This window comes from Phycodurus eques, chromosome 15 (assembly GCF_024500275.1).
Source record: "Phycodurus eques isolate BA_2022a chromosome 15, UOR_Pequ_1.1, whole genome shotgun sequence".
Lineage (NCBI taxonomy): Eukaryota > Metazoa > Chordata > Actinopteri > Syngnathiformes > Syngnathidae > Phycodurus > Phycodurus eques.
The window spans coordinates 9,750,868-9,776,815 of NC_084539.1; the positions used below are offsets into that span (position 1 = coordinate 9,750,868).

Genomic DNA, 25,948 nt, shown 5'->3' on the forward strand with positions numbered 1-25,948 from the left:
GCGGGCAAACTGCGACGCCGAATTGAGAAGAGGAATAAAAAAAAAAGAGAAAATATTGAACGTGTGGGAGCATTTCATAGTGAAATAAACATCACAAATAAATGCTCTTCTATTAGATGACAGGAACTACATACAGTAGTTAATGTCTCCACTTTTTGTGACATTTGTTTGTTGGTGCGCTGTGAGATTTTTCAAATACAAAATATGGTCCTTGGCTCCATAAAGGATGGAAATCGCTGCTCTAGTCAGGTCGTGTATTCTAATCAGTCAGGTCAAACCAACATTACAACATGAAAGAAATAATGGGTGCTAACTTACTGTAATTAAATTACTTCACACACACCGAAACTTTTGAGCATGATTCGACAGAACGCCGGCCTGTTTACGTACAACAGTTAGTGGTAGCACTAGCTTGCTAGGCTACGTTACGTTTTGTTGCCTACTTGCGAGCTGTATCGTATTAAAAGTACATGAACATACCTCACGCAATCGTTGAATTAAAGTCCTCTCCCGAGCACAGGTGACCACAAACACACGTTTTTACCCATTTTGTTCTTATAATACACACGACACACGACGAAATCTGTCTTGTCGTCTGATCCACGCATTACGTGCTGTCTGTCCCACACCGCCGACATTTTTTTTTTTCCTAAATAACTGAATTGGCGGTCAGATATTTACAGTCCTATGTCAAAAGACACGAGACAAGGCTAAAAATAAACTAGCTTTTGGATTCAAAATATACCGACGCAGAGTAAATGTCTTTTGCGGAGGCGATCAATATCGGCGAATTATGATATTAAAGCGAGTGATGGAGAATTGGACGGCCAAACCGCCGGTACATGAGCCCGATACCGGAGGGTGGGCCGTCCAATTTGCCACATATGTTTCTGCAAACAATGAGTTTTTGGAAAAATACCTCAGTAGAGAGTGTCAGATTCCACCAAGTTTCCAGCTTTATTCATACAAAATTGTACATTAAAAAAAAAAAAAAAAAAAAAGACAGGTTTGTTATCAGCAACGTGCCCGGAAACCACTAAGGCAGAGTTTTTCCTTTTTCCTTTTTTAAACAAAAATTCAAAAAGATGTGATTTGACAAAAATACTGCCAGGATTAAGTTTTGCGTGTCACATGTTGCAAACAGCACCAAATTAAGACTCTGGAAGCAATTCATTAAAACTAAATTCTTCCACATAAATCATATTTTCCTTCCAGATACAATAACTTAGAAAATTTGAGGAGGGGGGAGAAAAAAATATAAAAAAAAAAAAAAAAATCACCCAAAATAAACATTCCCTCATTTACAAACTCATTTGGATTAAAATGTTTTTTTGGCATCAAAAAAACTTCTTGGCTGCTGCTTCCTGTTGGCTTCTGCAGTAGAGAAAAATGACATATTAGTGCAGGAGCGTCAAACTCATTTTTGTCACAGGCCACATTATAGTTATGGTTTCCCTCAGAGGGCAGGCCTGTTATGACTGTGAAACCATATAATTGTTGAATCGCCTCAACATATAACATACACTGTACACTACAAATTGATGGATAACTACTTTTGAAATCAGAAGTGAAGGATAACAGTTTGCTCAAGCGTTGTTCAAGCTACTGTTAAAAGGGTTTTGTAACAAGAAATGCTTCAAATATATCCATGCAATCATTTATTACATATGACAATTTGAAATTTTAGTACAGGTTTTAGCAAGAAATATGAAAGTTGGCACACATGATTTGCTTTCACGGGTGGGCCGGATCTTGAGGCATTAAGGGCTCATTTAATTTCAATTATTAAAATAAATAAAAACAAACTTACTTGTACATGATGTAACACAAGAACAGAACTGACTGGACCACGATGAATATGACAAAATGGACAGTGGACAAGCACGAGGGCATGGGTGGAACCTCGGGGCACTTTTGGACCTTCTCACCAGGGTTCTGCAGTGAGTCCACATATTAGTATGCAGGAAAAAAAAAATAACGCTACGACGCTAAAGTTAATTTCGTGTTCTGACCTGAGCGCCACGCTGTACCAGGTGCTCCAAGTCGCGTCTGACTGAGTGCAGGTGCTCCTTGATGTCGTTGAAATGCTGAACGCTCTCATACGTGGCCACACCGCCGCCCTGCTGATGATGCTGCTGGGACGCGCTTATCTGCTTCAGAGTTTCGTAAAAGGCGTTCCTGCAGAGATAAAGAATGTCGTTGGGGGGGGGGGGGGGGGGGACCCCACACAATTGAGATAGATTTTTCGGTTAGTTAAAATGTCAAGTTAAAATATAAAGACGGCAAAGTTGCCATGTTTTGAGACTTAAGTCGGAAATTCGGAGAAAAGTAATAATGAAAGAAAAAGCCGTAATGCTACAAGACTAGCCATATTCTTTTGACAAAAAAGAAGCAATTTAAAAGAAAAAGAAAATATAAACGGCAATATATTTTGATAGAGGCATTCATAGAAACGGTTCACGTGGAGATCAAAAGCCGTATAAAAATTGACCAATAAAAATTGAACCAAAATCGAACCAAAATATTCAGATTTTCATGTTGGCAAACATGACGTACCATACGGTGGGTATCGTCCCCCTTTTTTTTTTTTCTTTTTAAAAACAGTGATACAAATTGTTTCCCGTCTAATCTTTGAATCCTTATTCACCAGAGGATCTGTGTAGCCAAAGTTCGAAAAGCAGAAAATTACCATCTGATAAAACAGGTCATGATTGCCAAATTAATCCCTTATAAAAACATGTTCCGACATCCGATTACAAGGGCTGAAAGGGTACAACTACTAGCCGTGATGCTAGCAGACAGAATTAGCACGCTCGAACAATAATGTCAGCACATTTGTTCATGTGTATTACAAGAAAAAAATTGTAATGCTACAACAAAAAAAGATGTAATCCCACCAAAAAAAAAAAGTTATGGTACCAGAATTTTTTTTTTGCCGGGACAAGTGGTTATGCTACCTGAAAAAAATGCAATGTTATGACAAAAACATGCATTGCTACGAGGAAAAAAAAAAAGTTGCAATAATAATGTAGGGGTTTCCCCCCCCCCCAATGCCATAATAGTATGAGAAAAATGGCCAACATTACAATAATAAAGCTGTAACATTTTTTTTTATTACAAAAAGGTGGAACGCTCCAAAAATAAGACTGTAATATTACAAGAAAAGTCATAATGCTACCAGAAAGATGTTGGAATGCTGCAAGAAAAATGTAAAGTCGTAATGACATGAAAACAAAGTAGTTACGAGAATAAAGTATAGTGGACCCCAGCATTTTGGAACCTATCCTCTATTTGTGAAAAAAAAATAGCTTATTATTTGCATGTTTTTCTGCAACGTGGCAAAAGTGTCTTTTATTGAGACATCGGAAAATTACTGTCGGCCCTAATCATGCCAAAAGAAAAAAAAAAACTAACTAGTTGTCCGTTCAACCAAACTTCTGCAGCGGAAGGCTGTTGTGTGTGTATGTGGCACAAATTGCTCATCAAATGACAATAGCTGCTGCGTTAGATTTGTGATGTACAGTCAATGGCAGAGGATATGTATACTGCACATGACGAAACCCATGCCTGCTTCGGCTCGCCAAACGACGACTAAACACGGCATCAAAACAACTGGAATCCGTTCCAACAGCTCCGCGGAGCATCGTTAGACCTACCAACAACTGCGTGGATCCAGCGGCTTCGGGTCAGTAAACCCCAATGTGCTAAATGCTACGTCGGACCAGCGGTCTACGAAGCAGCAGACTTTCATGCCAGCACAAAGGCCATCCCATAAGTTGTTTCGTACTCCTTGAACGCTGGCAGCTAGATTCATTCCACACATCCACACACAGATGTAATTGTGAATATTACGCCGCGGCGGACTAATATGCGGCCTGTGCGCTCGGGACCTGGTTTGGGTTAGTCACAGGAGTTGACGAGACCGGAAAAAAACTTCCGCTGCTTCTGCTGTTAAAAAGTAACGGTACTTTTACTCCGTTACAAAGATCTGAATGTCGCTCGCTACATTGATTAATCAATTATTTCTTATTTATCAACTATTTCGTGCGTGAGACTACGACTTCGACCTCCGCATTGGGCGCTCTTTGCGTCAATCCAATTTAAGCGCTAGTGACGTTTAAGTCTAGATCACCGATCAAACGACAAGAAAGTCACATGACCTCACACAACGTCTTCCATTGGGCTTCCCGAATATAGGTATTCACACTAGATAACCCTGCCCCGCTGATCGTCGTGTGTACGTGGTGGTCATGTTGGGAAGGTCATCGTTACCATGAAGGCAACGGCACGCTACTCGTGTTTACATTTAGACGAACGCAAACAACAGCTTTCATGTATTGTAGTATTTGTCTGAATATAATGTAAAAATGTAATTCATCATAAAATATTGTATTTCATATTGTTTCAAGTACTTCAATAATAATAAAAAAAGGGTTTAATCCTATGTTTTCATTGGGTCACCTTGCTCATACAATAGGTCAGAAGAAAATTACATTTCTTCCAGTTGAATAGAGGCAGGCAGTAAGCAGTAACTCTCTCTTATCATCTTAAAACACGTCTAAGATGATTAGGATGGAGGAGGGGGAAAAAAAAGACAGACGAAAAGAAGTCCAGCAGAGCGTCATTTGTAGTACAGACCGTGCTGTGGCCATGTATGACAGATGTATTTAAAGTCGCCTAATCTGATATGCGGCTAAGACGTGGCCTTTTCTATGCGAATCAACAAAATCTAATTTGTTTTCAGAAATAATAAAGAAAATCTCCCTTGAGAAAGTGAGTGTTTAATAATAAAGCCGGCGTCTAATCTTCATCTTGTGACCCCATAAATCAGTTAGCACGTTCCACTCTGGACTGGCCTTTTGCTGCCGTCAATCAAATGATCACCAAGACACCTCCTACCTGAGAGTTGTGGGTCAACGCTATTCATTCATTCATTCATCTTCCATTCCGCTTATCCTCACTAGGGTCGCGGGCGTGCTGGAGCCTATCCCAGCTATCTTTGGGCGAGAGGCGGGGTACAACGTTATAATAATAATAATTATTATTATTATTATTATAATAATAAAGAAAAATCATGTATACATGGGATTTAGGCCACACAGACAGCTTGCTTTTATGATACATGACACAGATTAATGTTACATAAAATGAAATCTTTAATATCATTCTGATTAATTCGTCATGCAGATGGCACGCTCAAATTAAGACACAATCAAACGGTGACGGCCACAAAAGGAGACATTATTTAATCATCAAAACAGCACGCCCCACAAAGGAGTATTAGGGCCACGCTCAAAAGGAAAGAAATGCTCACATCATTAGAAAGGAAGTGACAAAAGTCGGAACGTTACGAGAATAAAGCTGTTAACATTACAAGAAAAAAAGGGTGTCAAAGTTGGATTTTTAAGTCAATTAATTGTGATTTTATGAGAAAAAAAATTGTTGTGGTAGGAGACAAAAAGCCTGAATAGTACTAGAATTTGTTTTATTGATTTATTTTCAAGAACAAGCGTGTCATATGAGAAAAAGTTGATAAAATGATACAAAAAAAGTAATATTGGCTCAAGTAAAAAAAGTTGCAATGTTGTGAAAATAAAGGTGTATATCTTTATAGAATAACATCAGAAAATGAGAAAAAAGACAAAGATCATGTTACAAGAATAGTTATTTCCTGAAAAAAATGCGACAATCCTATTATGACTTTTTTCTCATAATATTATGACTTTGTTATCATAGCCTTTTGACCTATTTTTTGGTTATAACAAGATAACGAAAAGTCGTAATGCTATGAGAATAAAGTCATTATACTTCCAGAAAAAAATGTGAGTTATGAAAATAAAATCGCAATGCTATGAGAAAAAAGTTATGTTACAAGAATAAAGATGAACTACAAGGCTATAATTTTACAAGGGAGGGAAAAAAGTAATCATACCAGAATTAAGTACTATTTTTGGAGAAGAGGATTGCACACACGTAGAACCTGCTGTCGGCCACAGCTCTCACCGCAGATACTCACACGCAGACTCGCCGACGTCACATGCCACCCCACCGGGCCCCGCCTCTTCAACGCACATGTACAAAGCTACTACAAAACGTATAGTAATTTGTCTACACAGGGATCTCGTCTGATGTGCATCCCGCGTCTGAGACGCACAAAACTTAGCAGGGATGCATAAAGTACGATCAATCAGCATCTTCGGACGCATGGCTTATACGGTGTGCAAGGATGGCATAATAAAAAGCTGACTTTTGTTGTGTTACCGTCTCAGACGCTAAAGATATTTCTTGTAATATATACATTTTATTCTTGTAATTGTATAACTCAATTTCCATAGCTGAATATTTCTTTTTAGCCTAGCTCTAATACTCCTCTGTGGGGCAAAGCACAGACAATATTTCATGATCTATTATTTTTAATATTCTTTATTTTATGTAATTTAAAACATATATTTTATTAGGTTTTCAATTTAGGTAATTAAACAGCCATCAGGATTTTAATTATGTCATGTAGTACATTGTTTTATATATATATTTCAAATCTTCAAATCAGGCAGGCTCTCACTCAAATGCGAGGAAATCACATTTTTTTTGTGTTGTTTTTTTTTTTGGCGTATAAGACCCTTTAAGTTTAAGAAGATTATGAGTGGGTAGGTATTAGTGTGCGTATCATGCCTTGTATATGCACCTTTAAAAACAGACTTACTTTCTCATGTATGTCATATAAGCATTTTCATGGGATTACCAGGGCAGGCAGTCAGGCAGGCAGACACCTGAGATGTGCGCAGCCTGAGATTAAATATGATTTGGGGGGTTTAACTGCCAGGATTTTCACTCTGTTTTGTTTTTCAGTGGATGTTCAAAAACAAAACAGACTCACCTAAACTCGTTGAGGTTCCTGAGCAGATCTTGTTGGGAGGATACGATAGTGCCCAGCTGTTGGTTCGCCACGTCCAGCTAGGAAAAAAAAAAAACAACAGCATGGTAGGAGGGGCTACCATTGGGAAAATAAGATTCTTCGGACAACTTTGTCTCGATTGTTTAAAAATGTGATTTGAGCGTAAACAACTGGCCAGCAAGGCAAGCCTAGAAGAAGGATAAAATGGCAACACGACACAAAAAAATGTAATATCTTGTATGCCACGTCACAGGAAAAGTAATAATTTTACGATTATGACTTAATTGTAATGTTAGAGAAAAAGTTGTGTTTTCTAAAATGTAATAACATATGTGGTAGTGTTAATAGAAAAAGTAATTATACTAAAATGAAGTTGTAATTTTCTACGTTATGAGAAGAAAGTTGTCATGTGACAAGAGTATGCTGATAAAAACGTTAAGTGAGAAGAAAAAAAGGGTTGATTTTACTAGAATTAAGTTGAAAAGTTACAAAACTAGTCAAATATTACACACAAAAAAGGCTGTGAAGCGACGAGAAAAGTCCTCAATTTACAAAATGAAAGTTGCTATTGTTCGTGTGGCTTTCGGCTTGTCCCGACAGCGATAGGATAAAAATAAACGTACAATTTTGACTAGAAAAACGATAACCTTACAAAAATTTTGTAATGTCACAAAAATGACGTCCTGATTTGACAAGAAACATTTGTAATACAATTAAAAGTTATCATTTTAGGAGAAAAAATTGTATACTTACAAAAAAAAACATTAAAATTAAGATGTAACTTCAAGAGAAAAGAATGGAAAGAAAAAGTAATAAACAAGATGAAAGTTGTAATACGGGTTGTCATTTCACGTGAAAAAGTTAGGACTATTGTAATTGACAAGTTATGAGAATATATTTGTAATCTGAAGATAAATAAGTCATGATATCATGACAAAAATGTTTTTAAGTTATGAGAAAAATTTCTAAAGCAATGGGAAAAAGTCACAATTTTACAAGATGAAAGTTGTACTATTACAGGAAACATTTTTATCATCGTAATCATTAAGTTATGAGAACATAGTAGTCATGTGACAAGACTAAAATAATCAAGTTACGAGAAAAAAGGAGGTAAGTTGACAAATTAGTCAAATTTTACAAGAATAATGTAATATTACAAGATGGTCACGAGAACATAGTTGTAATGTGATGAAAATAACGACCAAAAAAATTTAATTTTACAAGGAGACAAAACATTTCAAGTGGAAAAAAAAATTGGAATGCTGCAGTACAAGTCATAACATTACCGAAATAAAGGAGTGATTTTCCTATTTTAGTTTTTCATATTGGAACCTACCTGCCCCGAGCCAATATTGGATCCCCTCTTGGAGATCTCATCAGTGACGACGGTCACATAGCGGCGCTGTTCGTCCAGAATCATGGCCAGCTGCCGGTTGAGCTGCTTGATCTCCAGGTGGATGCGGTTCTGACCCTCGAACACCTGACGGATCTCTCGATCGTTCACACTCTCGTACAACTCGTCAACTGCGGAGAAACAAATTCAAACACCGTAGAAATAATAAGTTCGCTCATTTGTCATCATAAAACAAACTAAATGAATACTATATAAGTCAAAATGTTGAAAAAATAAAGTTGTAATTTGACAAGAGACATTTTTTAATCAATATACCAGAACTAAAAAAATATATTATCTAACTAAAATAATGCCCAACATACAGGAACGAAGGCATAATGTTATGAGAAAATATTTTATGTGAATTAAATAATGAGATTTAGTCATTAAAGTCAATAATTGTACAAGAAAAAAAGTTACAAGAACAAGATAGTAATGTTACAAAAATAAAGTTAGCATTTTACAGAGAAAACAGATTGTAAAAATAATATTTTTAATTTTATGAGAAAATACATAGAATACATATACATAATACAATATAGTACAATATTTTTTTCGTAATATCTTTAGTGTTGTAAGAAGTCTGTTAGAAGAATAGTGGGAAATTTACAAGGCAGTTATGAAACAAGAATTAAGTCAAATTATAATGAGAAAATCTTTTACGAGATAACATGGTTGGAATGTGACAAGAATAAGATCATAGTATTACAAGAAAAATGTTGTAACGTAACGCGAAATTAGCTGCAGTATTACAAGAAAATGTTTTATCTTAAGTGTTGTAATGTTACAAGAATAGTCGTAAAGTCTGAATTTTACAAGACAAAACCCTCATAATACTAATTGAATTAATGACTGAGAATTGAGTCAAATGGAGAGAATTATTTTTACGAGAATAGTAAAAATAGTTCTGAGTATGTAATTGTAAAAAAGTCATAATTACAAAATATTATGATGTTAGCAGAAATGACATAGTATTATGAGAAAAGTTAGTCATATTAAGAGAGAATGTCCCAACACCTATCGTGTGGTAATATTACAAGAACAGTTGGAATTTTACAAGTCCTAATCATATGACGATGAAGTCAAATGATTAAGAGAAAATAGTTTACAAGAATATATTTGGAATTTTATGTAGAACTTCACAACCACAACACTAACTTGGCTCTCCTTGGACGTCAGGGTGCTCTTTCTGGAACTCCTCTCTCTTTTTGTCAAGCTCTTGCTGGAAGTTGTGAAATTCCTCCTGGTACTTGTCCTTGTCTTCTTCAGGAATCTCTGCCTCAGGTTGGGGCTTCAAGAGGGCCACCGCAGACAAAAAAAACAAGAAAAAAGAAAAAAGAAAAAGAAAAAGAAAAGCTTGAGTGAATTCAAAAGAAGCTTGGACTGATTCGTTCACACGCAAGCAGTGGGGTTTGGAAAAGGAGTTCTAGTAAATGGAACTTACCGGCGTGTGGCCCGGTTCCGTGAGTTGGAATAACAAGAAGGATAAGACATCATGGTCATCTGGGAGTACAACACATAGAATTAAACAAAGCAAAGCACATTCAAAGCGCATTTCATACACACGGCAACTCATTAAAACCGATTAAAAACATTTAAAGCAAAGACAAAAAGAAAAATACAATTAAAACAGTGTTTTTTTTTTCACCTGGACTTAAAAATATTCACACTTGGGGCTGACGTCACTTCTGTTGGCAACAAATTCCATTTGTGTGCAGTATAACATGTAAATGCTGCTTCACCATGTTTGCTTTGGACTCTGTGCGCCACTATTTGACCTGAGTCTGTAGAATGGAGTAATATGTTCTGACCTCTTTGTTCTGGTCAGAACCGGAGGTGCAGCATTCCGAAGGAGCTGCAGCTGTTTCGTGCTCTTTTGGGGGAGTGCAGTGTCCAGATCTACTTGAGATAAAAGCATGGAGGTGCTTCTCCTGGTCTGCTTGACACATGCAAGCCTTCACTCTGGATATGTTCTTCAGCTGGTAGAAGGCAGTTTTAGTAACTGATTTGATATGACTGTTGAAAGTCAGGTCGAAATCTATCAGTACACCAATGTTTCGGACTTGGTCTTTGGTTTTTAAAGAGAGTGACTCCAGGTATTTCCTAACAGCAATCCTCTTTTCTTTATTGCCAAAAACAGCTATGGCAGTTTTGTTGTGGCTTAATTGAAGAAACCATTGGCTCATCCAGTTATTTATCTGTTTTAGACAATGACACAACACCTCAATTAGACTGTAGTCATTTGGAGACATTGCTAGATATAACTGTGTGTCATCTGCATAGCTATGAACGATGAAATTCAAGTTCTGAAGAGTTTGACCCAAGGGTAGCAGATACAGGCTGAACAGGAGGGGTCAAAGAACTGGCCCTTGAGGGACCCCATATGTCATTGCCATTAGATCACTACCAATGGTTACAAAATAACTCCTTTCCTCCATGTAGGACATGGACCATTTAAGGACTGTTGATTAAATTGATTAAAAATAACTTTCTCAACAATCTTAGCGATGAAAGGGAGATTTGAGATGGGACTACAGCTTGCTAACATGGAAGCGCCCAGCATTCTATTTTTTTTTTTTTTATTTTTTTAGAAGAGGTTTAATGGCAGGTCCTTCAAGAGCGTTAGGAAAATCGCCTGACTGATGAGCAATTGATTATTTGCTGCAAATCAGCTAGCACAGACTTCGCAATAGGCGGCACGGTGAACGACTGGTTAGAGCGTATGCCTCACAGTTCTGAGGACTGGGGTTCAATTCCCGACCCCGCCTGTGTGGAGTTTGCATGTTCTCCCCGTGCCTGCGTGGGCTTTCTCCGGGTTTCCTCCCACATCCCAAAAACATGCATGGTAGGTTAACTGACATCTCTAAATTGCCCGTAGGTGTGAATGTGAGTGCGAATGGTTGTTTGTTTGTATGTGCCCTGCGATTGGCTGGCAAGCAGTTCAAGGTGTACCCCGCCTCCTGCCCGATGATAGCTGGGATACGCTCCAGCACTCCTGCGACCCTTGTGAGGATAAGTGTCTCAGAAAATGGATGGACGGACTTCGCAATAGTTTTGAAAAAGTCAGATGGTATTGAGTTAACACAGCTCATTGATAGTTTCAGCAGCTGAACAGCAGTTTTTTGGTCAACTATCAAATTCTGACAGGGTAATAGACTTTTTCCTGGGTGGTTTCAGATGTAGCATCATTTTATCATTTTGCCGATTTGTGCTGATATTTAACCTGATGGATTGTATTTTTTTCACTAAAATAAGATAATGAATTGCATGTATCTACTGTTAGGAGTTCTGGAGCTATCTGATAACTTAGTTACTTTTTAAATCAAGTAATAAGTAACCAAGTTACTTTTTCAAGGTAACTGTGGCAACAGTGATCGCAACACATTGATGAATTTATATTTTTACCCACCCCTATTTGAAACCATAACTCTGGTTGACAAGCCTAATTGGAAACCCTGTTTTTCACCACAGAAAAATACCTGCTAATCCGCCAGTCGCAGCCGAGACGCCAAAGAAGCCCTCGTCGGGAATGATCATGTTGTCCACTTTCGTGCAGAATTCAAAGTCATCTTTGTCGGGAGTGAAACCGTTGTTGATCATCACCTGGCAAGCACCACAGGATTAGCGTTACAGCCGACATCGACAAAAGAAGTGGGCCAAACATTTCCAAAAAAAACAAGTGTGTCGTCACATACCGTTAGTGTCTTTTTGTAATACGTCACTTTGGCCCTGACGGGATATGGTTTGTTACGGAAGTCCCGCAAACATGTGCCCAAGGCTTGTGTGCTGCCGTCACTGCCAACACAATTTACTGCGTCACTACTGTGATCTCCACTGCCGTGGGAATCAGTAATGGGTATTATAGCGCTACTTTGACAGCAATAACATCATGACACTGTGAACCCCTCCCTGTTGAGTAAAGAATGAAACCCACTTTACCCATATTGTCTAATTGAATCCAGTAAATAACAAGGAATTAAATAATTAGTTTCCATGAGTTTGAAATGATCCAAAGTGGCCAAGATAGAGCCAAAAGTGTCAATGTAAAAAGTGTGTTATTTAAAGAGCTGAAGCTGGAAATTACAAACTGACAAAAATCCCCACCCTTGGGAAGTTTCATTCAGGGCCTCCTGTCACTATAACTGTGATAACAACACAATATATCGCAACATTGTTTTTGTCTGTACATACTCCTGTTGTTGGACGTGACCCTGTGTTGATTGAATACTGTCCATGAAAAACATCCATGAGTCTCAGCTCGCGTAAACAGTGCCGATTCTAAGACAAACTGCGACAGCAGCAGGCAGGAAAAAAGTGATTTCAAGCTTTCACTGGCCCATGGGAGATTAGGGAAAGATAGCGGATTATTTACTTTCAAGCAAATATAATCATATTTCCTAATCTTCTTTTAAATTGCTCAAATGTGAGGTGGCGGCAGTGACGTCGCCGCAAAGGAAGTGTTTACTTACTGTTTGTGGTTATAAACAAGTTTGCCATTGTTTCCCACGACGATGATAACTGGGTTATTTTTCTGGAGGGGAGATAAAACATGTTCATCTTGGACAAATACATGCACAAACCTCATACCTAAGCATGATCAAGCATGACCTGCTGATCAATTTGTCATGACGACAAGCAAACAATGTTAAATAATTAGCTTCCTTGGGTAAATCATAAGAAAATAGCAATAGGAACACTGCAAAATGATCTGTATAAACAAGGGAGTTAAATGAATCAACATTGTTAATTCCTGTTAAGGTTACGATGTGTGGTCAGCAGTCGACAATTTAACCATGGGAGCTACATCAAAAAAACAAACAAATTCTCTCTTGCAATTCCGCTCATTTGCTTCTCCTAGTCTTAGCCACAGCGCGCTAACATTCAGAATTAGAGGGAGGAATGTTTACTTTATCCTTCATTTAACAACTTTTAAGATACTTATGCAAACTGAATCTGCTGACTTGACACCGACCTTTCCGTCGTTGTCGAAGGAGTCGAAGAAAATCCCGACTCCGTTCCACTTGTCGGAGGCGCCGTACACAGGTCCCTGGCGACCTTGAGCAGAGGTGAACCAGATGGCCTGTCGGTACAACATAAGAGTTTGTTTCAGTGCTTGTCTATTTGGAGAGAAGAAGGAGGGAAGAAAAGAAAAGAAAAAAAAAAAAAAAAAGCAACAGTCATGTTTGTAGATTGTAGCACAAAACTAAAAAGAAAGAAATAAGTGACAATGGCAGGCCCAGACCTTGAGTCCCCATTTTGCCTCAAAGTCTGCGCAGACCAGCTTGCTCCAGTCTTCACAGTGATCTTCAATTGAACAATGCAAACTAGAACTAGCAGACATTCCAAAAGCTTCTTCACTCTTGCCATTAACTTGGTGTGAATGTGAGTATGAATGATTGTTTGTTTATATGTGCCCTGCTATTGGCTGGCGATCAGTTCAGGGTGTACCCAGCCTCTCGCCCCCAGTTAGCTCCAGCACACCCGCGACCCTTGTAAGGATAAACGGTGTAGAAAATGGATGGATTCGTCAGGTAAAATGCCTTTTGTGGCATCAGGTATTATAATGAACAAGAAATTGTAGAGACGGGTGGTGTAATATATATATATTTTTATGTTAGTATATATATCAAACATATACTGACTGTTAAAATGGGCTAATTCCATTATTACATAATTTTTAAAGTTTATCGTAATGTTTTGAATGAATAAAAAATATAAAAGTGTTTGAAGTTGTTTTGTCAGTTTTCATTACACTGTATTTACGGATGCTTAGATTTTTGCCGCGGTATCGTTCCAGTACTGGTATTGAGGTACTTCATTCAGGTATAGTATCAAAGTCAGAATTTTGTTACCGTGACACCACTATTCAGAGAACATATACGACATATTGTTGCCTTAAACGTTTTAAGGGGTTTAATTCCCCTTTGTTCCCACTTTTGTTAGATGGCCTTGGTTTGGTTGGACATTTGTGTGTTTGTTTTATGTCATATTTACCGTAAACTTCAACTGGAAGTGAGAAATTAACAAATGGAAGCAAGCAAGCTTTGCCTATTATTTGTAAAACTGTACGAGCGAAAGTCTTCTTTTTGTTTCCTCAAAGCATATGATAGTTCTTTCTTGGCAGCGAGCGAGCAAGAACAGGCGATAAAGAACACTTTCAAATGTGCGTTTTAATAAAACTGAAAACTATTCAAAAAAGTGTTTATATTTTCACATTTATTTTTATTATACATTTGTTGCCAGTAAAACTCATTAAGCATGAAATTTAGATATTGGACAGCGACATTGTCGATACCTATTGTTGGTATATGTCAACGGTAACAATGCAATTATTTACAATACTGTTTTGGGGGGAAAATTATGTCAGGAATTTCTAAACACCCCTTTCAACAGAGACCCGACACACAAAACTGATGAGTCAGCATAAAAGCTCTACCATAAATAGTCAACTATTGTTGGTACACATGCTATACTTGTTGCTGGCGGTCGACTACTGAGGAAAGACGATGGATTCTCACACAACCTGTAAGGCAACCAGTGAAAAGGAAGCTGATGCCTTTGGGCTATTTAAACTCACCACACCTGCGTTTGGTTTACTTGTGCTTTTTCTTATTGTCACTGTGGCGTGCCGCCGGCGAAACACTGTTCCACCTTCCTCGACATGGTCATAGGAAGGAGAGACTTATTGTTCTTTTTAATTGTAGGTAAATCTGTACCTTTATGATCACACACAGTCATTTCTGAAATCAGCCAGGGTGGTGGCTAATACAGACTCATCTGTGTTGGTATACGACGGGACCTTAAACTGCAGGCCTTTTCTACCCGTTTGGAATGTTTTTTATTCCCTTCTTTTACTTTTTTTTTAAACTAACATCGGTTTTGTCATTAGTATAAAATATCCATTTATCAAAAGTGTCCACAATAGGGTCAAAAGGTACAATTTGATGTAAATAGTTAACGCTACAGCATATTATTGATCAATTTAAAGAGCTGAAATTTTCTTACCAAGCCGTCCGCTCCCATTCGGCCTCTTCCCGACACCCGAAACGTCACCTCGGCCTCCCAGTGTTCGAAGGACACCTTGTTTTTGGACCACACGGACCCACGCTGACTCTTGAGGGATGGCGCGATTCGTACCTGGTCCGCACTGGGGATGGCATCTAGCATGAAGATGAGAGAAAAGCCTTAGAGCACCTGATACCTTTGCATGAGGTTTCTCATATTTTTTCTCATGCCATGTCATAAAAGTACTGCAGAGCTTACATCGTTCTGATTATCACAAGTAAACACAAAGAGGCTTGATTCACTAAGATCCACAAAAGCAGGCACTACATTGTATGTTCGCTTTAACAGATGACGCGCGCTGTTGGTAGGTGTGTTGCATGTGCTCTACTAAGCTACTAAGATAGCACGCGCTGTTGGCAACAAGTGTAAAAAGGGCTGCAAAACTAACCATGGGATATGAGAATCAAGAGTTAATTGAGAAAATCTTTCAGGTAAACACCATAAGCACAACATTGTCTTTACCTCCTTTCGTAAGTGAGGTCAAGTGTACATAGAGCTTCAGACATGAAACATGTTCTCCTTGGATGACCGAGCTGTTTGGCTCCATAGGGGCACTTAATTAGGCAATTGTAGATGGGGAGGCCAGTCTTGTCATCGCCGTGGTGATTATTTTGGACATGAACCACCCAGAAAGCTCATGTCCCGTATTTGAACAAAAAAAAAAAAAAGGGTTTTGATCAACATGGAACATTTTGGAGCACACCGCAAACACAAAATGAAGTTGGAAGTGCTGGAATTGGAAGTGTTAGTCGACCAGGCAAACAAACATATTACTTAATCGTTCGCCCTGATAACTTGGGGAAAGTCAGCAATGGCATAAGTCATGCTTTCAGTGCGTGGTAATTTAATGTACAGGTATATGCCTATCCTGCGTAACATTGCATTTAAAACTTGGGACAGTCACAGTGCACCAGGAAAACTGCTCCGGGAGAGGCCAGCACTAATTGTCACAGTGAGCTAAAATGGCCCTTTCACACGGAAATGCAGGGCTGAAAGGAGCTTTAGCCTAGGTGATATTGCATGACTCCTTCTTGTGACTTGCTCCAAGTCAGTCCTTTGACCATTCCACAGCTCCAAAATTGCATTGCTGAATATATGATATGTCGCGATAATTTGTGTTGGCGTTTCACCAGTGCTTACACGAGCAGAAAGGTTCTCCTCACCAACTTTCATTTTGACAGCACTACGTAATTCTTCTCAGGTTTGAAAAATCACATTGTTCGTGCTTAATTCATCTATTTACATATACTCAATCAACACTCAAATGTGAAACATGCTGCAATTTATCACTTTTTGCAGCTGCAATTGGGGTTGCGCCTGTTTAGTAGTTCAACTTCCACATTGGTTTGCGTGCACAATCAAGTTTGCGCCCGTTTTTGCTAGACTTTACACTGATCTGATCGGTATCGGCGGTAATTAGCATTTTATGCTGATCGGCTTTAATGTAATAATAATTCGCCGATCCGATCAATGGCTCCGCAAAAGACATTTACTCCGCTATCTTACTGTAATTAAATTACTTCATTGCAATTAAATCACTTTAGCAAATACTGTTAATGACATGCTTAATCTAACTTTGTCACTGTCGGAAGGGTGTTGTATGGACGGGTGTTGTGCAGAGTTTGCGTCCGTTTGGCTTTTGTATGTTTTTTTTGCCAATCAGATTGGTGTAAAGTCTAGTATACACATAACCCTAACACTTTTTTTTATCTGCTACAGATCCCGAACAAAGCATTCATCAGTTTTTGGTTGTCATGTGTGTGATGTGCTCTGATAAAAGGAGCAGACAGAAGGAGCAGCAAAATGTCCATTCAATTGATGCGAAGTGTGACAAAAAGTGTTTAATTCTATTTAAATATGTCATTATTGTCTTCTTATTTTTTATATAAAGTACAATATTATAATGTTCATGTTTCTCATAAAAAATAAATAAATTTCTGGGTTTGTTTTTGGCTGGAACTGATTAATGATATTTCCATTCATTATAATGGAGGGGGAAATGATTTGAAAATTTGAGTGATTGGCGTAACGAGCGAGGTAATGGAACTCGAATCTCAAACACCACTGTATAAAAACAAAATACGGTGCCTGTATTTAATATTGGATAAAATGTAAGGTTGAATGAGTTTTCTCATGACGTTTCTTATGTCATGTCATACACTCTACATCACAACATATCAATTCCCAAATGTAAACAACACCATTGTGGCTGTATGCTGTACCTTCTCAGTGCTTGATGAATGGGCGCAGAAAGGTACAGTAGAGTCTACTATCATCGGTGTGACGCAACAAGCCAAAGGTTCATTGTAAGCTTGTGACGTGTCTAACTTTAGGTTGACATGTATGTGAAAGAGGTTTGCTGGTCTGAGGCGTCAATGTTGAGGTTAGCGCCGCGCGCCGTTACCGGCCACTGTGTGTGCTGCATGCCGGGAAAGACGTTGACATCTGGACTTACTGCCGCTGTGTATCCAGAAGGGGATAGTGCCGTCCGCCTGGACCAGATGTGGCCCCTTAAAGCTGTACTTGTACTCGAAGCGGCGGTGGGGAGCCGCGTCCGCCGTGTCCGCCGCGTCCGGCGTCTTCGCGACGGGGTCCGCCACGTCGTCGTCGGCGGTCACTTGAACGACGCCGCCGTGGCACAGCAGCGCCGCGACAAGAGCGACGAACAAGCTCCCCGCCGCCGAGGTCGAAGCCCGCCGCTGCCGCTGCCGCCGCCGTCTTGCTCCTCCGGGCACCGCCATGTTTCCGTGTCAGTGCTGACGTAGCGCTCAGTGCGGAAGCACACGCGCATGACGGGAAGCCTGGAGGCCAACAGGGCGGCTTTTCATTGGTCCACGGATCTCGCTCTCACACACACATGCTGCAGGCCACCGGAGATGTGACACGACACACGTTGTTGATTTGAATGAAGCCAACACAGCGGGTTTACAGGTGCACGACTGTGGCCGCGTCATTACATTCTGAGTCAGAGTGCGACAGCATGTCCATAGCCTTCCTCCGACCTAAAAAAAAAAAAAAAAAAAAAAAAACCCCAACTAACAGTAGCGCCTCAGCTAAACGGCAAATTATATTTAGTTTCCACACGTGGTGCATGGTATTCACATCGCCATCAATCGTGCACAGCAGTGGTTCTCCAACTTTTTTTCACCAAGTACAACCTCTACAAAATACCACCGTCATTTCAATACAGTTACAGAATAGGCCCAAGCTTGCTCATCAAAAATTAGGCAGAGGACCTAAGTACCTGTATTTGTTATTGTAAGCCACTAGAACATGATGCAGTTTGAATATGAACACTTCACTTCAACATTGAAATCGAGAAAAACTTAAAATAGTCCATCCATTTTCTTTACCACGTATCCTGACGAGAGTAACGGCCACAGGTGACCTGGAGCCGTCCCAGCTGACTTTGGGAGAGATGCGGCAACAGTAGAGTCAAATCAAACGTTTATGACACCGTTCCTTAACCTTTGTTGGAATACGTCATCAGGTCAACGAGAGACGAAAACGTGGTTCCTTTTCAGTGACGGTTCCGAGGGTGGGTTGGGGGTTCAGTGCCACCCTAACACTGTGCTTGCGTTAGCCTAAGTTAGTTTTTGGCCAAGAGATAAGGCGACACGAGGCACAGACGGATTCATCAGCGTCATTCAAACAATCGGAGGAGAGAATGACAAATGAGATGAGCCAGCAGGTTGAATCTCCCACACACCTCCCTGCCCCATTGGAGCAAAGCCCAACACAAAACTCACTCTCTATTAGCCTAAATTCTCTGCTAGGTGTTACGGACAGGATGAAGGCTATTGTCAATATTGGAATCCAACGCACACCACGGCAAGATTTTCCTCCCATCCCCCCTCGCCTGAAACCACCGTCCACTAAAATGCGAAGGGCCCCTCCTCCACCCATGAAGAACCTTATCTGCAAATCTGACTGATATCTGCGGGGTCTTTTCCAGAATAAGCCAGACCCCTATGGAGATCAGGCATTTTTGATCCCTGTAATTACAAGGGACACAAAGTTGGTCAAAGAAATATGGCACAAAAAAAGAACAACTACAAACTTTGTGAGGATAATATGTGAATCTATCGAACCATTGTCTCCAGTTATCTCTGCGAGACTAGCTCTTTTCAATATCAGGTCACTGGGTAATAAATCAGTTGATTAATGATATCATTACAACCTATGATCTGGACTTTTTGTTACTAAATGAAACGTGGTTAACAGAAAGTAGCTGCAATACCATTTTAAATGAGGCAACAATAACCAATTTTAATTTTATGAACAAGTGTCGAATAAGGGAAAAAAAGGCGCTGGTATTGCTGTTATTTTAAAGTCATTATTTCAGTGTAAAGAAATTATACTGGGTGATTTTATCTCTTTTGAAGATCTCTGTTTTTTAGTTAAAGGTGACCCAAAGGATATTGTTTTTATAATTTATAGGCCTCCAAGATAAAATAGTGGGTGCGATTGCCAACGAACCCGCCACCCGCTTCTGGTAGCCTTGGTAAAAAACATATTTTGTCTTAATAATGATAGCCTATTTCTTTTATAGTTGGCCATGTGCAGATGGAAAAATTGACCCGAAACATTCTGCGAAAGCAGCCACAGTTTTTTTTTTTTTTTTTTAAGGCAAAGAAGTGGAATGTTATGGATTGGCCAAGTCAATCACCTGGGATGAAAATCGACAAATAACTTATAACTATGCGAATTTCTTGGGTATCTCCTCACTCACACTCTGGTCCTATAGATGTTTATAATTTACATAGTCACTCCCATGCTTTCCAGCACGTCATAAAGAATTGGAATTTTGTTAATAATGATGATGTGTCAATCAAAAGCACTCTTATTATCTTTGAAAGCAAGCAGCGTCCCAGTTCAACCGATGGGCTGTGTCGTACGTTTTGGGTCAGCAGTGGGTTGTGAAAGCATCAGCGGGAGACACGAGGTGACACAATTGAAGCGCCACTCACCTTCTGTAGACTTTCACTGGTTCCCCCCCCACCCACCTCCACGAGCTCCCTTTCTCTCGGCGTGGGCCTGCTCTTGTTGTCCCCCGCAACAAAACAGGGCTATTGTGGTGACACTAATCTAGGGATTTTGACTCGTCTCTGGCATGATCAGCAAATGGCAGGAAGTGAACTGTGGGGCTCTACACTGATAAGGTTTCATGTGCTCTGCTTGTGTCATTTCACGCTATAAACGCCGAAATGTCTTTTATCCACAAATTCTATGAACTTGCGTAACAGATGTGATTTTTTTTTTTAAATGCTAAAACCAAAGTTCAGGGTGTACCCCGCCTTCTGCCCGATGATAGCTGGGATAGGCTCCAGCACGCTCGCGACCCCAGTGAGGAGAACCGGCTCAGAAAATGGATGGATGGATAAAAAACACAACTTTTGGAGACAATATTTTATTCATGTATTTTCTAGTTTTAGAAAAGTAATTTTTTAAAATGAATATGCTTTTGAATAAAAAACTGAAATAGTGTATATTGTATCAGTTTTATAATAGTATGTATTATTGGTGCATATTATATGTACATTTATGTGTATTTATTATATTAAAAAAAATTAAATACACTTTTTATATTGATTTAAAAATACAAAAATATATTGCAAGATAATATTGTATGATATATCTATTCCGTATATTTTTTTCAATCAAAAAAAACCAACAACACATTTCTATTGTTATTTATACCCTATTTAATTACACCCTAGGCATGTTTGCATAGCTATTTATGACATTTACATTTTTACAAACACATTTAAACACATAATATATTGAGAGAGTGCAAGAGAACTAGATAACACAAAAAATATTGTACACATTCTAAAAAAAATAGAGTAACAACTGTAATAATACAACAACAAAAAAGCGGCAAAATAGCGGGACTGCAAAGCGTGAACCGCGCTACAGCGAGGGATTACTGTAGAATTTATTTTCTACCCTCTTAGATAGCACATAAAATTCACCTTATTTTTTTATGATATATTCTTTGGAAAGTCATTTTTGGTTCAAAATAATAGAATAGGAACATGATTTTACTGTATTTTGATCCCCCTCAAGAAGCTTAAAAAGGCGTTGTACGCCACTGCAAACTAGAAACACAGCAGACTTGGTAGAGGCAAAATGTTTTTTACAGTATTGGATATCATAAATTATTTGTCACCTCTTGGAGCACAGTTTAAAAACCTCAGTGGATTTAGAGAATAAAATAAATAAGAGCTCTGTGCCTTTGTGGCATCAAGTTCTCATTAGGGAGTTAAACCCGCACTCCTTTGTGGGCAAACGTGGGATTTTCAATCACAAAAGCCATGCTAATGAATTGATTTAGTTGTGCACAATGACAACCCGTGGGACGTTAATGGGTCAGCGGTGCCAGTGAAAAGCTCATCCCCGTAGCCAGTACAAATATTTGGCCAGCCAATTATGCACTGTTGTTGGAACATGACATGTGTGAAACAAAATCAATTCAAATAAAATCAAGAAAAAAGCGGCAATAAATTACACCAGTCGGTTTGTTCAAAGAAGTAGGAGTAAGCAACTTACCTCGTCCTAACCCTTAGTCTCAAAGTAGTTTTCATTTCCAACATTATATTAGTACAATAATAGGTTATTCATGCACAAAATGCTACATTCTGTTGTATAAATGTATCCAAATAATGGATCCAATATATACATGTGTAAAATCAAGCGATTATAAAGACCAAAATCAAAACCTTATATACTGTGTACACCAACATATGAAATACACATACACAAACACACACACACACTGCACGGTATGCATGTGCTCACAAATGGTTAACATCTCTTCGGCCATGGCTCCTGCACTACCCTCTCTGATTGGTTATTCCTGTCCCACCATGCCCAGTTGTACAATAATAATAAAAATTGAATAAGAGGCATTCGATTGGGCTAGAGACGGGTGATTTTTCAAAAGATCATTTTAATAATATCCTACTGTCAATTCATACAGACAGTTTAAACACATATGACAAAATGTTGTTGTTTTTTTTTGTTGAGAACTGCAAAATTTCCGTTTAATTATGAGTGAACGCATCAACAGAACCCTTGGATGTTTCCGAAAAAAAAGTGGATTGAAACCATAGATTTGTTCTTTACACAAATAACAAACTGTTAGCAAAACGTTATGAAATGCAAATATATAATTACACATTTGCTTGTTGCATTATGTGTGTACAGCATGTTGACCTAAAGATACAAATCTGCACAATTTAGAAAATATCGCTTGATACGACAAACCAGATAAGTGAATGTTCCATAAAAGTCCAAAATTCTGAAGATGAAACTGTTGAAAAAGTCAATGTTCTTTAATGTGTTTATTTGGAAAAATATGTCACGTTTGAGATTACAGCAGAGTGGCACATGACCAGAACGAACCAATCGCAAGCGTTGGTTTTCGAAGGAGGACGGCATATGAAGAAGGTTTTTCAGCTACTTTTCAAATGTAACTAAAATTGCAATCATGAAAATTTCCAAAAGCAACTGTAATTTAAGCACACCTTTTCTTCCAGTAATGTAATAGATTACAATTCCAAAAGTTTTGTCATTCATTTATGTAATCTCGTTACATGTAATTAGCTACTCCTCAACACTGTTCGTTAGTCCATCTATGGCGTCGTGTGCAAGCGTTACGCTAGCGGACCTTCCTAAGGCAAAGTTACGTGGTTGATCTAAATACTGTCCATGATGTGTGTCGTTGTCTTTGTTCCACGTGTATTTTGACAGTGCACTTCGACGGGGAGTGGCGATAAGCAGCTCGAAGCCCCTTTTTGAAGAATTCCTCACTGTCTGCCAAACTGCTGCTTGTTGTGAGTTCAATTGAGTTTGCTGCCGTCACCTTGGGCTCATAATTCAAAACAGAACGATGGCTCCTATATGGAAAAAAAAACTTGTAGTCGGGGTCACTGGTAAGTTGAGGTACCAGTGTGTATCGGTTGTCGGGCAATCGCTGTGTCGTAATACTATCGGCTTATTGTATTGTTGGGTCACCATGCGATTCCTACTGCAATTGCCTTCACACACCTTTGTGTGTATGGGAATGTACGGCGAATTACACTACATTGCGGCTGTCTACGATCACGAAATTCAGTTTTATTTCAGTGCTTCCGCAGAGGAACATCCACAAATTAATGATTAGCCCTGATGAGAGTTGCAGTGAGTGTTGCACATGCTCCATCCTCACAATGCCCAAGGGTCCTACCTTTGAGGGGGCTTCGCTTCAACGCGGTCCAGTGTGGTCCTGGAGTGGGTTAGACCACTCGTCGGACTTTGGCACATTCATTTGAGGAGCGATCTTCTCTCTCATTATTTAAGCGACAGTGACAATAGCGCACGGTTCCCCCCTTTTTTTGCGCACAAGTGTGGTGGGGGACCGACCCCCCGCTCCCACTTTGAATGTGCCCTGCTGGTCTTTTCAAAAGAGATACCCTCAACTTTCCCTTTCTTCCATTCGCTGAAACAGATTTCTTTTTTACTCTGCAGGCCTCTCATTAACTCCGCTCATGCTTGCCATGGCTTGAAGTGGGCGGGCCTTGTGAAAAAGCGACCAATTAGGGGCCTCATCAGCTCCAATTAGACGAGACAAAGCCCGAGTAAAGATAACTCAATGAGTGTGTGTGCGTGTGTGTGTGTGTGTCGGTTCAGTGTTGGCCATTCACAACACGAGGTCATGGTGGTGGTGTGTGTGTGTGTGTGTGTGGGGGGGGGGGCTTCTCTCCAGGGCCAAGTGTTGTTGTGCTGGCAAAGCCCGGGGCCCCCCAGGAGTCCCAGAAAGAGAGCCATTCAATCCTCTTTTACCTGTTTGGAATCTCTTATTATTGTCTGCCTCCACTCTCTCAATACTTCCTTCAACAAGGGTAGGGGGATGGATGGATGTTAAAGGGTGCCTTTCACCTCATTAGAAGTGCATTAGCACTGTCTTCTAGCCGCAACAATGTATTTTTCTTTTTTCTTTTTCTGTCATAATCTTCCCCGAATGGAGGATTTTTGGGGCGCTTAATTCGCCGCCCACACTAAACGCATTCATTAATGAATTGGGTAGCACTAATTTTCTGCCATTCAGGGGGTGCATCTTTTTTAGGGGGGGGGGGGGGGTTAATAATGAGGGGAGGTGGGGGGGGGGGAGATATAATTAGGATACAAGGGTCCACTTCAGTAAATATTTGGAATCTTTTTAGGCTTACCCTCGATTAATTACTTCCACAAGAGATTTTCGCAGGGGTAAATGAAGTGGCAACTTTCCTCTAACAAGATAAGCTTGTTAGGAAGTAGTTCTTCATTTCGTGGGGGCCGACATTTTAATCAAACGCATGCTCAGAAAATGGGCTCATTATGGACACAAAGGCACAACGCGCAATGATGTCATGATTTTCTCGCTTGTTTACACAAATAAAGACGAATTTGGAAAAGGCGGATAGTGTTGATCATTATGCTGACGACATTGTCGCGTTAATGACAGGTGACAACTGAGAGTGGGTTGCCAAGTTGAATAACCACATTAAAAAAAAAATATATATATGTATATATATATATATATATATATATATATATATATATTCAAACCTATAGTAAAACAACTTAAAAATACTTTAAAAAATGTAATTTTACAAGATCACTTGTATCATATTGAGAAAAACTCTTGGAAGAATTGCAAGAATAAAGTCATAATTTTAGAACAACAAGATGCATTTTTACAAGAAAAGGTTTGGTAGGTTAAGAAGAAAGTCATAATATATTATGACAATAAAGTGGTATTTTAATTTTAAGGCCGTAGTGTTATGAGATTAGTCATAATATTGCAAGAAAAAGTCTTCATTGTTGTAAGCTTACAGGAAAATTTGTAAAACCTTTTTTTTTTTAACAAAAAAAAGATGTTGAGAAAATTGATGATGTGGAGAAAATCGCAATTTTTCGTCAAGTCAAACGTTGCATGAAAGACAAGGCCTGAATCGTAAAATGTTACAAGAATAAAGTTAGATTTTTTTTTGGAGAAACACATGTTGTACGGTCACAAAATTTGTTGTACTTTTGTCAAAAATATATATATATATGTGAGAAAATGTCACATTCCTTTAATCATATGCCTTTTTGTTTAAAAAACAACCAGCAACTGAGATTTATGTGATCACAATCATATTAGTGTTTCTCAAACCTTTTACATCAAGTACCACCTAAAAAAAATGTCACTGTCTGAATACCACCATCTTGACCAACAATAAAATAAAGTAACATGGTCGGCCTCAGTGTTAAAAAAAGGCATTTTCCCCCCCCTAAAATTATATTTAATATTGCTGTAAAACACTGTAACATTACCACTGTGCTTGAATGTTGGAAAAAAATACTTAAATAATGATTCAATTAAAATGTACTGCACGAGTTAAATAAAAAATGCACCCAAATGTTTGAAAACAAACAGTTCTAAAAGATTTAATGCAACTACGTTGGACTCAAAAAGGAAATAAAACTGAACTCTATCTAAAAAATATATTGTAATGGAAAAAAAAAGACGCTTATACCACTAACATTATGCACAGTTTGAATATTGAATTCAGTGATTCTTCGCGTAC

The 25,948-nt window shown here is 38.9% G+C and overlaps 1 protein-coding gene across 1 annotated transcript; it reads right to left on the reverse strand.

The window, feature by feature from the left end:
* Positions 1-933: 933 nt before the first annotated feature.
* Positions 934-18,138, reverse strand: lman1 (lectin, mannose-binding, 1). Its single transcript, XM_061697728.1, has 13 exons — positions 17,809-18,138; positions 15,294-15,448; positions 13,261-13,368; positions 12,758-12,819; positions 11,984-12,083; positions 11,768-11,891; positions 9,733-9,791; positions 9,447-9,579; positions 8,232-8,419; positions 6,878-6,954; positions 2,013-2,178; positions 1,811-1,935; positions 934-1,374 (listed from the first exon to the last, which is right to left on the reverse strand). Exons 1-13 carry the CDS (start codon positions 18,092-18,094, stop codon positions 1,338-1,340), a joined length of 1,620 nt encoding a protein of 539 aa, XP_061553712.1. The 5' UTR covers positions 18,095-18,138; the 3' UTR covers positions 934-1,337.
* Positions 18,139-25,948: the final 7,810 nt, after the last annotated feature.